Source organism: Pelodiscus sinensis, chromosome 2 (assembly GCF_049634645.1).
Source record: "Pelodiscus sinensis isolate JC-2024 chromosome 2, ASM4963464v1, whole genome shotgun sequence".
NCBI lineage: Eukaryota > Metazoa > Chordata > Testudines > Trionychidae > Pelodiscus > Pelodiscus sinensis.
The window spans coordinates 200,121,261-200,136,941 of NC_134712.1; the positions used below are offsets into that span (position 1 = coordinate 200,121,261).

Genomic DNA, 15,681 nt, shown 5'->3' on the forward strand with positions numbered 1-15,681 from the left:
TTGGGTCCCAGAGGTTACTTACTGAAAGCACAGATTTGGCATAAGTTCTGAAAAATGTTCAGTTACTACTTTGTATATTATGATTATGGCCATTCATCTAGAAAATATATTTTCAGCCTATCAAATATGAAAGTAAATACATGTATTTCATTGTGGCAAAATTCTGAACAACAAAGATACATTCTGTAAAATATTAGGACATTAGTTTATTTATGTACTATTTTTGCAGATCTGAATTATCTGTAAAATATATTCATGGAATATTCCTGTCTCTCTTAGGAATACTAGTGGCACTACATGAGATGGCCGTATGTTATTTTAATACATGTGAAACTTCATGAAAGACAGCAGATATCCAGGAGACCTTAAAAGATTATGCCACAATGAGCATACAGACCCAATGCAGCAGTTGCCAGCATGAGACCACAGAAGCACATTGCTGGACAACTTGATAAGCGCTCAGCCCACCACCTCCAACATAAAATTTAAGTTTGTTGACTGAAGAAAACTAGAAAAATAAACAAGCCATGACATTTTCTAGTTTTTCAGTCCCTTTCATGGTGTGATCAACACAAGTGACAGCATTAGTCTCACAGCAGAAAAGATACATATTTCAAATTAATCATTCCACTGTGTGTGAACAAGAATCCCAAAAAGACATGCATTCCAAAACCTGAGCTTTAGCTTATGTGCATCCCAATTATCCACAAAGGTAACAGAAGTATCTTTACTCAAACCACAATCCTTAATTGTATGATCTTTCAAGCCTCATGGTATGAGCTCATTAAATGGAACTTGATACGCAGGATGGTGCTTAATTCTAAATGTGTCCTGAAGCATATGAGCTTTCCAACAAATGGTGAGAATAAGGACTGTTTTTGTTTAAAGCACTAACAATTATCTCTGTAATCAAGCATCTTCATTTTGAAGTATTTTAGATATCCAATACTTACTGTAGACCCCATTAGATTCTTCCTTAAATCATTAACTTAAATCAACTCAGACAATAAATCCATTAATGTACAAGAGGGCTTTTAGATTTATCCATTCTCCTTCCTTGTTGTCACTAGTTGGTAAGTCATAAACAATAAAGTGCACCCACCTAATTTTCCAAAATAGCTTTGAAATTTGAAGATTTACTAAACACAGAATGATAGTCTATTTAAATCTTCAGTAATTTTACCATACTCCCCAAGCACAATAAATCACTAGTGACATTGGCTAACAAGGGTTTAAGAGTTGGAACATGCAGTGTAATAAATTTTCAGACAGTTAAAAATCACTATAATTTTATTCTAATGCATTATAGATTGCTTGTAATGTCATCCTGGCCGAGGTGACCCATTTCTAATTTTGAACAGCTGTTCAGCTCGGGAGTTAGTTAATGATTAAATATAAATTGCCTGATTTATTAGTCTGAATGGTTGAGCTTCCAGGTCAATGCTATATAGACAAAATCATCAGTCTTGATACTTTTCAGAAGTTAACTGTCTCCTGTTCTAGTTAAAAAGTATTTATTCTCAGAGGAAAAGACTTGACATTCTCAAAAAATCCTTTAACATTTTTTTCTTAGATTATACAGTGCTATCGCTAAAGAAAACTCTGTCTTTAGGAATAATTTTCTTCAAATTTGAAATAAACCCTTAAAACTGGAGTCGTAGGGCTAAAGCTGAAATAAGCTATGCAACTTGAGCTACATCAATTGCATATCTTAAGTCGAAATAGCTTTTTCGGCTTTTGGTGCTGTCTACCCAGCAGGAAGTCCAAGAAAGAATATTCTTCCTCCAGCTTCCCTTACTCCTCCTAAAATGAGGGTTACTGGAATCAGAGTAGGAATTCCTCCAGCTCGCCATTATTTCGACATTATGTCAAAATAACTGCTTGTAGTGTAGATGTGCACTATGGTATTTCGGAAAGTTATTCCAAAATAACACTGCTGTGTAGACATACTATTACCAGGTTTAGACCCATTGAGAACTCAGTAGAACTATACTTTTTTTTTGTTTTTGTTTTTTTTTACTTGCAACATCTGGCTAACACTGAGGATTTGAGGTTTGTCTTGCTCTGACTACAACTGTTCATTCCCAGCTAATAAGAAAATACACCAGTGATTTCACTGTACTGTAACAAGTAAAATATTTTTTCTTAAGTGTCTGACAACATGCAAGTTGAAATTAACTAGATGACAAAAACTGTTTTGTTTTAATTACATCATATAATTATTATTTAAGTCAAACTCATTCTGCTTTTCAAACTTCTTTGACTGATTTCAGTGTCATTGTGGTCATGCTGGTCCCAGAACATTAGAGAAACAAGATGGATAAGTCATATATTTTATTAGACCAACTTCTGTTGGTGAGAGACACAAACTTTCAAGCCTACACGGTCGGTGCTCTTCTTTAGGTGACCTTGAAAGTTTGTCTCTCTCACCAACAGAAGTTAGTCCAATAAAATATATTACCTCATTCACCTTGTCTGCAGAAATGGAGGCACTTAGAAAAGTAGTGAGTTTTATTCTTGCAGAATATACAAACAATCTAACTGAAAATTACTGTATTTTTAAAAATAATTTAAAATACATTGAAAGAGCACAGGAATACAAGTAGTATAACAATCTGCCGTTTATTTTTTTATTATTGTTAATACTAATTTACCAAGAAATGAAGTGTAATAAAATCCACATATTGTGTCAAGACGGTATTTTCTGCATGAGTAATTAGGAAAGCCATATAGCAGCATTATGGCGTACTTGAATGGATATAGAATGTGATCATTAAACAGCCATCAGTTTTTCTATGATGATATTTGTCTACACACAGGAAGGAAATGGCTACACTGAAATTTATACTATGTTTTTTAATAAAAATGCATTATGTTCCTATTAAAAATGAATAGTTTTTGCAACAGCCATACCAACCCCCTCCTAACAAGTGTATTTTACTTACTTACAAACTAAGTGCAATGTGGGCGGATGCCATGTGACTCAATCCTGACCTAGAGGATTGTTCAGTCTCTCTGCTCATTAGCCAGAGGCTGCCCATGCTGTCACAATGTGTTCACAGTTGTGTACAGATGTGGTGACTTAGTTAGGGAGACTTTTTCTGGGGACCACGCAAACATAACCTTATGAGGAGAATGTACATTTTTAAAAAAAATGCATGATACTCCGATAGTCTTCTCAGATTTTGGTTGCCCGTTACTGTATCTTGCTTATTAGTCTTTGTTTTCTTGTTCTTTTACTGAATATATTTAAATCATCCATCATCTGGGAATTGTTAATACCTTATACTCGAATTTTAATGTATTCAAAAATAGTTTAAAATATTTTAATTATGAATTTGGGAAACTTCATTAAGAAAACAGTCTACTTGCCTGAAGTCCCTTGACAAGTCTGTTAGCCAGCTCAATTGTTTTGTTGGTGCGGTCCACATCTTCTTGACATCGGACTTTCTCTGCTATTGCTTTTTCAAATGAAGTCGTGAGTCTGCACAGATTGGTGTCTAGATCCTGAACAAGAGTCAGATATAAGTTTTGTATCCTCAGCTATTTTTTCTGTACTTCAGTAATAATAATTTACATGTATGTAATCACTTCCATTCTGAAGGATGCGAACTCTAAGGCAGGAATGCTTTGTACAGAATGGTGGTTTTCAACCTTTTTTCATTTGAAAAGCCATGAGAAATTTGCAAATGGAGGTGCAGACCCCTTTGAAAAGCAGACATAGTCTTTGGACTGCCAGGATTTCATGGAACGCAGTTTGAAAACAACAGGTTTAGAAGAAGCTCTCAAGTCAGCTGCTGATTTTACATTAGCTTTTTAATCCACAGCTAGTTACAGGTTCCTGGATGAAGATGGCTTACAGGTGCCAAAAACAGTTGGGTCTGTCATGTTATCCCAGTTGGTAAACAGGGGGGCTGCAGTGCACAGATCCACTCTGAGGGCGTATTTACACTGGGTAGTTATTACAAAATAACTCCCTTTATTTTGAAATAACAAGGCAAGCATCCACACTACCAAGCCTGTTATTCTGAAATAATGGGCTTATTTCAAAATAATAACTCCTGCTTGGGGAAGAGGAATTAACTACAGTATTTCAAAATAAGCTATTTCGAGAGTTGTTATTTTGAAATAATTTATTTCTAAATAATCTGGTAGTGTAGACATAGCCTGAGAGTGGTAGGACTACATGGCTCTATCCAGAAAATGATGAAGGTAGCGGAACCTGTCTCCAAAGAAGTGCACCTGAGAGAAACTAAAAAGGGATCTGAAGCTCAGCCTGTAAACATCATACTGTGAGACTCTGGGGAGCCAGAACCTAGCTTGCAGGGTCCATGAGCAACTGTCACATCCATGCTGCCACCCAACAGCTCTAGCAGAGCAACGACTAATGGGCTGTGAACCTTATGAGGACAAGTACCGCTAGATATCCTGCCCAGAGAGGCCCTGACTGGAGAAGCCTACCACATTCTTTCATTGACCCAGGCACATTATTTAAGGCTTAGGGAAAACACCTGGAGACCATCTGTGAATCAAGCCAGATCACTTACCTGCTATATAGATACACCCGGCCTTATTCCAACCCTGTCTCAACTTTTCTCCTGCTTTCCCTGACTCCAGGTAACCAAGTTCAGACCTTTGGCTTATGCATCCTGACTCTAACCACTAGGATTGGCTACGTCTGCTTCAATTCCTGACAGATAACGACACAGGCCCATTTACAGAGGCCAGAATTTGGGAATTTAGCATCATAAACACAAACTGAAGAACACAGCCAGGAGTTGCCTTTATTTATTTTGGGAAATATGCCAATTTAGTATTGCCAACCTAAAAAAAAATAAAATAAAAAATCATGAGATTCCCCCCTCCCACAAACATTCAAACAATTTTTTAAACAAAATATTGTGTTTTATTTTGGCTTTATCTTTTGAACTCCCTCTAGCCATTCCTAGTGTATGTGAGAGACAATTAGTTTCCCAGTGTTCCACATGTATTGGGAAAGAAGATTTTTCACGCTGACATCAGCCCGGCTCCATCCCTTCAATTAATTCTGGCCACAACCTTCTAATCAATCTTGTCCCCACATCGGTTCAGTTGCCCTTCCACAATGCATCAATTCATCCACCTAGATTTCCAGGACGGGAGGTAACAGCTCCCAGGATTCTTTGGAGTCTCGGCCCCTTCAGAGGCTGCAGGAACAAAGGTGCTACCCTAATCCTGTTGCTTGTAGAGGAACTGAGGGTGGGGCACCACCATCTGGGTGGCGCTAAAAGCTAACTGTCCTTGGCCCCACCTCTTCTGCCCTTGGCCCTGCCCCTTCTGGGGGGTGTGTGGAGATGCCCCCCACCTTGCCCTGGGGCCCATTCATCCTAGACTGCATATAACCACTGGATTGGGAGAAGAATGTTGCAGTGGGACTAGATGCAGAAGAAAGGAAACTAACCCTGGAAAACTGAGAACAGGCACAAACTGGAGATGGCCTGTGAAATGCTAGGTGATAGCTAGGTCAAAAAAGAAGTTCTACTTCCTGGAACGGGTTGGTGTTTGTTCTGACAAAACAGGAAATATGTATAGTAACCATAATCTGTGCCTTCCATCTGGGGATCTCAAACTGATTTATAATAATAGAATCAGAAAAGTAGAATGGAAGGGACACCAAGGCCCGACCGAGCATATCCTACTATTCCTGACACGTTTGTCCAATCTGTTCTGAGCTTTGCTTTGATGCCTACCCCAGAGCTTAACTCTCTTTATATTTATTGTTTTTCCTATTATCTAACCTAACATTTCACAATATTTAACCTAACTGAATTAAATCTCAGGACATCCCACAACTTTTACAGGTAAGGAAACCTCTGTGGCTCAAAGTATGTGGCAAAGCTGAGAAAACAATTCTGACTGGTCTTTATCATAGGACTCTGCTAATAAAAGAATATTAATCTGAAGCTGAAGCTCCCCAAATCTAAACTTTACTAAATGGAGGTTATTTCACAGCTTTCTGTACAGAAGTGGTTTTAACTCTTTTTTTTTTTTTGTAATTTATTTTTATCTAGCTGACTATCCCAGAAAGGTGTGTGTTTGTATACATTGCTTGGTGATTTAGACTGCAGTGTTATAATCACGTTAATCTTTTGAAGCCTTATATAATTGTCAGATAAGCACAAAATTTTAATTAAAATGTTTCCATTAGTTCAGTAACAGATATTATTATAACAACATTACCTTTACTTGGACAAATCAAATGCATTGAAGTACTGACAAATGGTACCTTTCCTTTATCTAGTGCTACATTACAATAAGTGAATTATTGTGGGACCATTTCTACATCTGATAATGCCACATAGCTGCAGGATGAGTGGATTTGTAATTTATACAAATGAGCTACTTAAATCAGATTACTCATGTGAAAGAGCAAAACACATTGGGAAGCAGTCCCCTTTTCCTATAATTTGTTGAACTATATAAAGCATTTGAATAAACTGTATGATATTTTCTACTTGAAGCTGAGGGGATCCAAGATGTGGGCTGCAAGAAGTACATATAGGAGTTTCAACAGGAGATCTTTCAGTACTCATGATTCCCTCTTTCTTAGGGAACTGCCATATTAAATGAAATCAGTAGTCTATCTAGTTCAACATCCTGTCATCGAAGGAGTCATAGGAAGGTAAAGAAACCTGTTGAAAGTTTCTTCCTAATTATCAATAATTCAAGGTTGGATTAAGGCCTGAAGCAGAGACGATTATTTCTCTTCCAAAACGCCTGGTCATTTCTAACATTTATTACGAGATTTACCCGCTTTTGGGCGGATCCTTAACTCAATTCAACTCAAGTGGAAAATAAAATGAAAATGTACATGCTTCATTTGAATCATTGCTCTGGGGTGGGGCTAGGGATAAGGGGGGGTCAGTTTGCAGGCTGTCCCGGGGAGAGAAGACTCCCAAAGCCCTTTCACCACAGCAGCTTGGGGCCAGATGAGAAGTGCCCCTCTATGGCTGCTGCAGCTCCAGCAGGCACAGCCAGGGGAGAGGTACAGCTGGGGTAGGTCCAGGTTCATTTGCCTCCTTCACTCCCCAGCCAGATTGAGGAATGCAGCAAACTGTGCACTTTCCCCTCGCTTCATGATGAAGGGGAACATCCAGCAATGTTCCTGTATGAATTGGGCTCCGGGAGTGGGGTGGCTCAGGGCTGGAGCAGGAAGGGAAGGGAGCACCCTCAGCCAGCTTCTTTCATCTGCGTAGTGATTCTTTTTTCTGTATGGTTTTACGAGAAGCAATCCCATTCTAGGCACATCCCATCTTCCTAGTACAACCAAACCCTTTCCTTGCTTTAATTTATGATAAGAGGAAGCTGTATACCAAATTTGGTGGTCCTGGCTCTTACCATTTAGGAGGAGTTCTTGAGCAGACAAACATACAAACTCTCTCAAATATAGAATAGATAACAATTCTGGATAGTCTTATTAACCATACAAAGGTCTAATCCCTTTCTGAATCCTGCTGAGCTCTTGGACTCAGTGATATGCTCTAGTTCAAAGATACAGACTTGATGCAAAAATTACTGGATGAAATACAATGAGCTATGTTATTCAGGAGATCAGACAAGATCATAAAAGTACCACTTGGCCTTGAAAAACCTATGACTTAGGTTAAATAATGCTTTGCATAAAAAATATTTCCTTTTGAATTTGCTGCCCTTTGATTTAATTTACTCTATCTCTTCTCAGGTTACATGACAGCAGTTCCTAAGTTAACTTCCCTATGCCATGTATTTTATACATTTTTATGCCCCCCCCCCTCTTATTTGTCTGTTCTCTACGTTAAACAATTCTAATCCTATCAATCATTCTTTGTATGAGGCTTTGTCCATATTCCTAATTTTTCTCCAAACCACCTCTAATTCTGTAAGATTCTTTTTGAGATGGGGTGACTAGTACTGAACGCAAAAGAGACAACACCATTCATTGATCAAGTGGTGCTTTAGTTTCTGCATTATTCTACCTTCCCATTCTGTAGCCAAGGATACAAGATATTGGGTATATTTAGGATACAGAGGTGAAATCTAAGAATTAATTCATGTTTTAATAAAGGGCATGCAGAGGTCAGGCCTATAAGATATTTAGCTTAGCCAAACAGCCTCAGGTGGAAGAATGGGTTGCCTTGACAAGCTGATTGATAAATAACCTTGTGCTGGAAATTATGCTGTTACAATAAATGTGTGAAGTTCTGCAGTCTGGAGAAAAATGTATTGTAAAGTTCCAGATAAAACTAGTTAAAGTTGATTGTAGCATTTGGGGAATTTTTTCAGGTACAGAGGGTGGCAGCAACATACTAACAAGTGATAGAGGGATGTGACTGTTAATAAGTTTAAGGTTAACCAACAAGCTAACCCCTGAAAAACAGGACACCCCAAATTCAGTGGGCTGTGGAAGCACAGATAAAGAAAAAGGGGGTGAAACCTTCATGAAAATTATCAAGCCCAGTGGTCTTTATCGTAACACATTATGAAAGTTGTATCCTGGAGTCTGGGCCTGAAGAGACATCAGGATGATACCTATTGATGGTGATGGAGACAATGAAGAGGAGAAGGAGGAGGCAAACATTCCAGACGCCCCCCCAACAGGAGACATGAGTGAAGCCTAAACAATTTGCAGTCTTTCCCCACAGTTGTATTGCAGTGATCCTGGGATTGTAGCTCTGCTTAGTGGATTTGTTAACAAATGACATTGTGATAAACTGTAATTGTTTCTCATGTGCACCTCAGGTCTGTCATTCTAACAATATTGGTAATAATTTTCCTGATGCAGTGGCCATCTAGGAGCCCAAACCATTATTGATCAGTGCAGTCTAAGAAATTAATCAATATACCAATCCAGCAATTACACTACAATGTCTTATGCATTCTAACACTTTGCTTTTTTGACCACAGCTGACATTGAATAGAGAACTTTTCACTGAACTGTCTGTAATGATGCCCAGGTCTCTCTCTTCACATGATACAGTTAACTTAGAACCCAGAAAAGTGTAGGAAGAGATCATATTATTCTCTCTAAAGTGTATCACTTTCCTAATTTCATCTGCTATAGTTTTGCTTATTCACTTAGCTTGGTGAAATCCCTCTGAAGCGCCTCACAATCTTCTCTGGACCTGACTAACTTTCCAAAGAGAAAGAACTGTAACCTGACTTTCTTTTGTTTGTTTTACTACAAAAATTAACCACAGCCAGGCCCTCTGAAAAAGGAAGCCTGGCTGAAGATCTACCATGTACTCAATATAGCTATTGAGAAAAATATGAATGTTAAATATGCAGTGTGATGATAAATTTGGCCATACAGATATTCCCAACGGGAAGTGTAAATTCACCTGTGGTGTTTAAATTTTCCTATAGTAAGCTCTCCATAATTAGAGCACAATAAGCATATGACCATCTGTAGAAAAATTCATAAGGGGAAAAAATGAGAAATGCACATATATGAAAGGCCAGAAAATGGACTCAGAGAAGGGACTTTGTTGTTGTAGTAGTAGAACAAGAAGAGAGGATGTAGCAAGTTCTTTGAGCTATTATTAAGCACAAAACAAGAAAGCACAATTAGTCTACTCTAAAAATTTACTAAAAAAGGCAGGGAGTCCCACATTTACTATCTCTCAGTGTCTTACTGATCATTTCCACCATCACACATGCTTAAAAACGATTTATTCTCCCTCCCGTTACTGACATATTCATCAGCCTTGCAATCTCAGTCTGGGATCTTTTCTTCTTGTATGTCACTTCCCAATAATAAGGATTCTGTAGGTCAAATTCTACCCATTAGAAATTAAGTTGCATAGGTCTGATTCAGGATAGAATCTGTTCCATCTACTGGATTTTTGTTAACAATTAGCAAGCCAGGACAGCATCTAACTTGCTTTCTTACAGCTGAGTTGATTTGGCAGGGCTGAGAGGAGTAAAGAAAGCAGTAAAGGGTTATTTTTATCCAGAAAATAAGCATGGATGGCTCTGAATATAAACACAGGAGAAAAAGTTTTATAAATATTTGATGATAAATATACTTTTATCAATAACTCAAAAGACAGGATGGTCTGAAGAAGCCGAGGTCCTAGTTTCTGTCTCCAAGTTTTTTAATGTTTTTCTTAAAGACTCAGAGAGGATTTAATTTCATTTTTATTATATAATTAATGCTTCCAACAATGCCCATTCTCTAAGTTATTCCTGTGCAGCTACAGGTCAATAGCCATATAACTGATTCTGCAGAGATATACAGCTCATACAAATCATTCTGTTATTTATATAAATTTCCTTTTTTGTTTATTAAATCTATTGGTTATATCGAGTGACTGAATGAGTTTTGGAAAATTCTGTAATTTCTTTTTAACAGCCTAGTGTGCTCCAACAGAAAATGCAGCATGTCCTTCAATGGTTTTTATAAGAAAAGTAGTACTAAAACTTAATGCAACCATATCTTTGACACTAAAACAAAGACTATATGGCACTTCAGGACTAGGGAGTAATAAAACCAGTTATCTTTCTGGACAGAGTTGGTGCCTTGCCATAGAGATAGACACAAACCAATGAAATAAGCTCAAGTTACTGGAGAAGGATTATTGTTGTTCAGACAGTACTTACAACAAGCTTTTTCCTAATTGCTTCTAGCTTTTCAGTGGCTGCTGCTAGTTCAGCATTTGCCTGGGCTAATGCATGACGTTTCGGCTCCACATCACAATACACCTTGAGACATATAGAGAGTATAGTTATATTGGGACAAAAAGTAAGTCTTGTTTTCATTCACAAAAACTGTAAGTGACACCTGACGAAAGAGCATCTACTTTGTGCAGTGAGCTAGTAAGTCACAGGTCACATACATTTGCTTTAACTGTAGGTTTTTTTACATTGTAGTGAAATACATACAAACCCATATTAAATTCATAATCGTAGCTATACACGTATACTACTGACTTGCTAGGAGAGGATGTATCCTGCCCACTCTTTGCAAACACTTTGCAACTTTTGTTTTCTTAGCACAGAACAGGAGGGTTTCAATTTCAGAAAACAGGTCTGCTGTGGAGCTCACAACAGTTTACACATGGAATTATTTTTTTGGTTCAGAATGAAGATTAAAGGGTCAAGCTTGCATTTAAATGGTACACTGCAATCTAGTTCATTTTCTAATATTTACAACTAGAAGACTTACCCAATGTTGCTCAGATATTTAACTCAATGTTGTTTTTTGGAAAATTAAATTATGGGGCTGGGGATGAAGGGGTGCAGTAAGCAGGCTGGCCCAGGGGAGAGAGGACTATCCCAGCCCTCTCTCAGTGCAGTAACTTGGGGCCAGGTTGGCCACTGAAGCTCCAGTGGGCACAGCTAGGGGAGGGATGCATATCCCCTGGATGGAACAGATCCAGGTTCATCTGCCACCTGCACTCCCAAGCCAGAGTGAGGAGTGAAGCAAACTGTGTACTTTACCCTATGGGGAGCAGCCAGCAATGTTCCTATATGAATCAGGGGAAGGGGGGATTCAGCCGTCCCACCCTAAAGGGTGCCTGGAGGGTGGGAGGCTTGGGCAGTCCTGACGGGGGAAGGAGGGAGGGCAGTGCAACCCCAGCCAGCCCCTTTCATCTGCCTGGTGATTCTGTTTCTTTTCTGGATAGTTTTATGCATCCCCACACAAATGGTAGGGAACTGCAGCTCTTCCCCTTTCCCTCCCTAAAGGGCACTGGGGTGATTCTCTTTTTAGTATGGTTTTCTGAGAAGGCACATCCCCATTTTCCTGGCATAACTAGCCCCTTACCTTGCTTTAAGTTATGACAAGAGGAAGCTGTATACTGAATTTGGTGGCCCTAGCTCTTATCATTTAGAAGAATTCTTGAGCTGACAGACAGATACAGAGACAGACTCACTCTCGCATGGACAGAGACAAACTCTCTCAAATATATAATAGATTACATGGTATCTATTGCTCAACTGTGTTTCGTAGAGCCTTTCATTTAGACAGGTAGCAGAGATTTTTCTCTCAGTTCAAGTGGTAAGGGAACATGCAGTTGGAGGAGGAGAAGGATACATGATTTTCTTACCATTCCATTATAATGAATTGTAAACCCCTATGGCCACAATTTTGTTCTTTTTTTAAAAAAAGTTTTCAAGTCTCTGCATTGTTTTCCATTTCAACCTCTATCTGCATTTAGTCTTGTGTCTTCACTGAAAATAATACACTGAGCCTGCTGAAATAGTCACAAGCCTCTATAATAGCATCCTTCCAAACCCACCTACTTATCCAGTCAGAAACCAAATATTTTGATATATAATACCTCAAAGAATTTTACTATATTGATGACCCAGGCACAGAGACCAGCTGCTGCAAAGGACTTTGTGCGAACCAAATTTGGGTTGAATTCTGGATCTTTCAAGTAATGTTCTTTGACCACTTTCAGACAGTTCTCAGGAATATGCTCCTTATCATAACTAATTAAAGCTTGAAGGAAGTCATCAACCTGCAAGAAGAAACAACCCAATGCACCAATCCATAAGCATTACACAGAACATTCCAATGTCATAAGTTAACTCCCGCTTTTGTGACCTGACATTATTAAAGCAAAATGGACACTCTACATTTAGTTTTGGAGATTGTACTGATCACTAAGGGTACGTCTACACTACAGCATTATTTCAAAATATCTAATTTTGAAATAGTTATTTTGAAATAAGATAATTTGAAATAATGTGTCTAGACACAAAATGCATTTTGAAATAGTGTTTTGCTATTTTGAAATAGCACGTCCACTGCCATTCCCCTCCAGAAGCGTGTGACTATAGCTCTCTGGAAGCGCTCCACTGATTGGATGCTGAATTGCATTTAAGGGCAGCTGAAACCACTTCTGGCAGGGTATCAGGTCAAGAGTTACTTTGTGTGGCTGCTGCCTGAGGCTATGTGAGGCCTGTGCTTAAAGGGATCCCCCTGGACAGCCTTTCCCTGCTTGCTTGCCTACCTCGCTGAGAGACAGCAAAGCATTTTTTTCTCTGTGTGCTCCAGTTGCCTTCACTCGGGACACCACAGCAATCTGTACCATGGAGCCTGAGGTGCCCCTAGGCGCTCTGGTGCTTCTTTTGGATGTGTTGCTGCAAGCCTGGCAGCACTTTCTGGAGGCTGCCTTGAAGCATCTGCTGCAGCCCGACCCCCAGGCCATCCTCTGGACCCTCTTGGGGTTCGTGGAGGACAGCATGCAGCTCCTAGACGCCAGCGTGCCCCGCCACATTTGGCGCCTGGACACCAGCAGCCACTGGTAGGACCACATCGTCCTGGACCACTGGGGAGACCAACAATGGACCCAGAACTTTAGAATAAAGAAGGACACCTCAAGCTCTGTGAATGGCAAGCCTCTGCTCTGCAGTGACAGTACACACACAAGGCCTGCCATTCCCCTCCAGAAGCGTGTGGCCATCGCCCACTGGATAGCTACCATTCGGCACGGGGAGATCCACTGTCGGAGAAGTGCTCATGCAGGTATGGCAGTCTCCAGCCACTGTGCTAGGAGGGAGGGGGTGCAAGGAGGGGATGGGCTGCCCTAGGGAAAAGGGGGGAGGTGATGTAAGTCCCCTCCACAGGAAGGTTTGTTCTGTCCTACCCGCATTAAGGACTGCCCGCGGTGGCCAGGATTGCAGTGGGAGTTGCTCCTGGGGAGTGGGGGCACAGGGCAGTGGCGGGGAAGGAGCAATCTCAGCAACCCCAGTGACTCTTGGTTTTGTGTGTCCCTCTGCAGGTGGTCAAGGCCATCAACAGAGTGCTGCTCCATATAGTCATCTGCCTCACTGATGTGGATGCGGTGATCAAGGGGTTTGGAGGCTTGGGCTTCCCCAACTGCAGGAGGGGCAATCGATGGGACACACATCCCCATCCGTGCCCTAGAACACCAGGCCTCCCTGTACATTAACCGGAAGGGGTACTTCTCCATCAGCCTGCAGGCTGTGTCTGACCACCGGGGCCCCTTCGTGGACATTAATGTGGGCTGGTCCAGCAAAGCACATGAGGCGCGGGTGTACCGCAATTCCTCCGTGTGCCAGAGGCTTCACGCCGGGACTTTCTTCCCCGAGTGCCACATCAGTGTCAGGGACATGGACATGCACATGTGCCTGGTGGGGGATACGGCCTAGCCCCTGCAGCCCCGGCTCATGAAGCCCTACATGGAATACCTCAACCGTCCCCGACAGGCCTTTTATCTCAGGCTCGGCAGGGCCCGCATCATGGTGGAGAGTGCCTTCGGCCAGCTGAAGGATCATTTTAGATGCCTCCTCATCCACCTGGACTTCTCTGAGCAGAATATTCCACACGTGGTGGCAGCATGCTGTGTGCTGCGCAATTTGTGAGAGAGGAAGGGGGAGGCTTTCCTGCCAGCCTGGATGGCAGAGGCCGAGCTCTTGGTTGGCCTGTACACACAGTCCCGCATGGCTGCCAGCCAGGAGGCCCATCGGGGGGCTGTCTATATCCAGCAGGCCCTGCGGGAGAGTTTCCACCCAGAGGAGGACTAAAATCTCCCTGGAGTGCCTCACTGGGGGCTTGTGCCCCATTTCACCCTCACATCCTTTCACTTACCCCTCCTTAACCCCCCTTCCTAATTACAATAAAGACGAAAACAAACTCTCTTTATTGAACAAAACTAGGTTGCGGGGGGGGGGGGGGAAATGAGGGCGGGAGAGGGGAGGCAAGAGGATGGGAGAGGGGAGGGGTAAACCTGGGAGGAGGGAGCTGGAAGGGGGAGGTGAGGGGAGGAAGAGGGAGGAGAAGCTCAGGGTTGGAGGTCTTGCTGGCCCACCTGTCTCCCAGCACTGTGGGGGTGGGGGGGGGTCTCGGTGTCCCCGTGGGGGGGGGAGGGAGTACGGAGGGTGGGGCGGATGGGAGGGGAGGACGAAGCAGGAGCGGGAGCAGGAGTGGGAGGAGGAGTGGTAGTTGGGGAGGCAGCAGGGGCTGGAGCAGCAGGAGGCACCATTCTGTGCACCAGGGTCTGCAGGTGGTCTCAGATTGCACTGCCTTGGGCAAGCAGCTCCCGGCAGCTCTCCCACCAGAGCTGCAGGTCTTCATGCACCTGGTAGTCCAGGGTGCAGTGCAGGCCCCGCAGTATCGCCTGGCGCTGCTGCTGGAACTCCTCCTGGTTACGGGTCACCCTGCTGAGTGCATGGAAGTGGGAGGATGTTCTGGGTGGGGTGGTGCGCCCTGCACTCACAACTGCTGCAGCTGTGGAGAAACATGAGAAGTGGTCAGTTCTCCCTGGGGACACAGTGGGTGAAGCCCAGCCCCCCTCTGCACATCGAGAACGGCAGGTCTCCGCACCATTGGAGCCGATGTGCTTGCACACAGGTCATGTTCAGGATGTTCTGCAATCCCTGGGCATGGGACCTGGCCTGGGACTGCACCCATGACCCTGTGCTGTATATAGTGTGTGTGTGTGTGATGGGGGGGAAATGTCCCCTGCCTCTGTGTAGAGGGGGCTTGTGGAGGGAGGGCATTGTGCACTGTCCCATCCTGGGGTCACGAGCACGTCATGTGCCTTCATACATACACGTGTTGGGTAACACGCCCCTGTGTGGCAAGGCCCCTGTGTGGCAGCCAGCTGGAGCCATGTGCCCAGGGATGGCACGGCACATGCACAGGTTGCTGCATGAGCCGTGGCCAGCAAGGCCCACACGAGTGGTCCTTGG

At 42.3% G+C, this 15,681-nt stretch overlaps 1 protein-coding gene across 8 annotated transcripts in view; it reads right to left on the reverse strand.

Moving 5' to 3' along the window:
- Positions 1-15,681, reverse strand: part of DNAH11 (dynein axonemal heavy chain 11) — a 273,839-nt gene that overhangs the window by 71,137 nt on the left and 187,021 nt on the right. For all 8 annotated transcript variants that reach the window (XM_075922225.1, XM_075922224.1, XM_075922226.1 and 5 more), the window contains 3 exons: positions 12,300-12,482; positions 10,618-10,719; positions 3,373-3,507 (listed from right to left, as the gene is read on the reverse strand). In XM_075922225.1, coding sequence (XP_075778340.1) covers positions 3,373-3,507; positions 10,618-10,719; positions 12,300-12,482 — 420 coding nt within the window. The remainder of the gene's footprint in view (positions 1-3,372; positions 3,508-10,617; positions 10,720-12,299; positions 12,483-15,681) is intronic.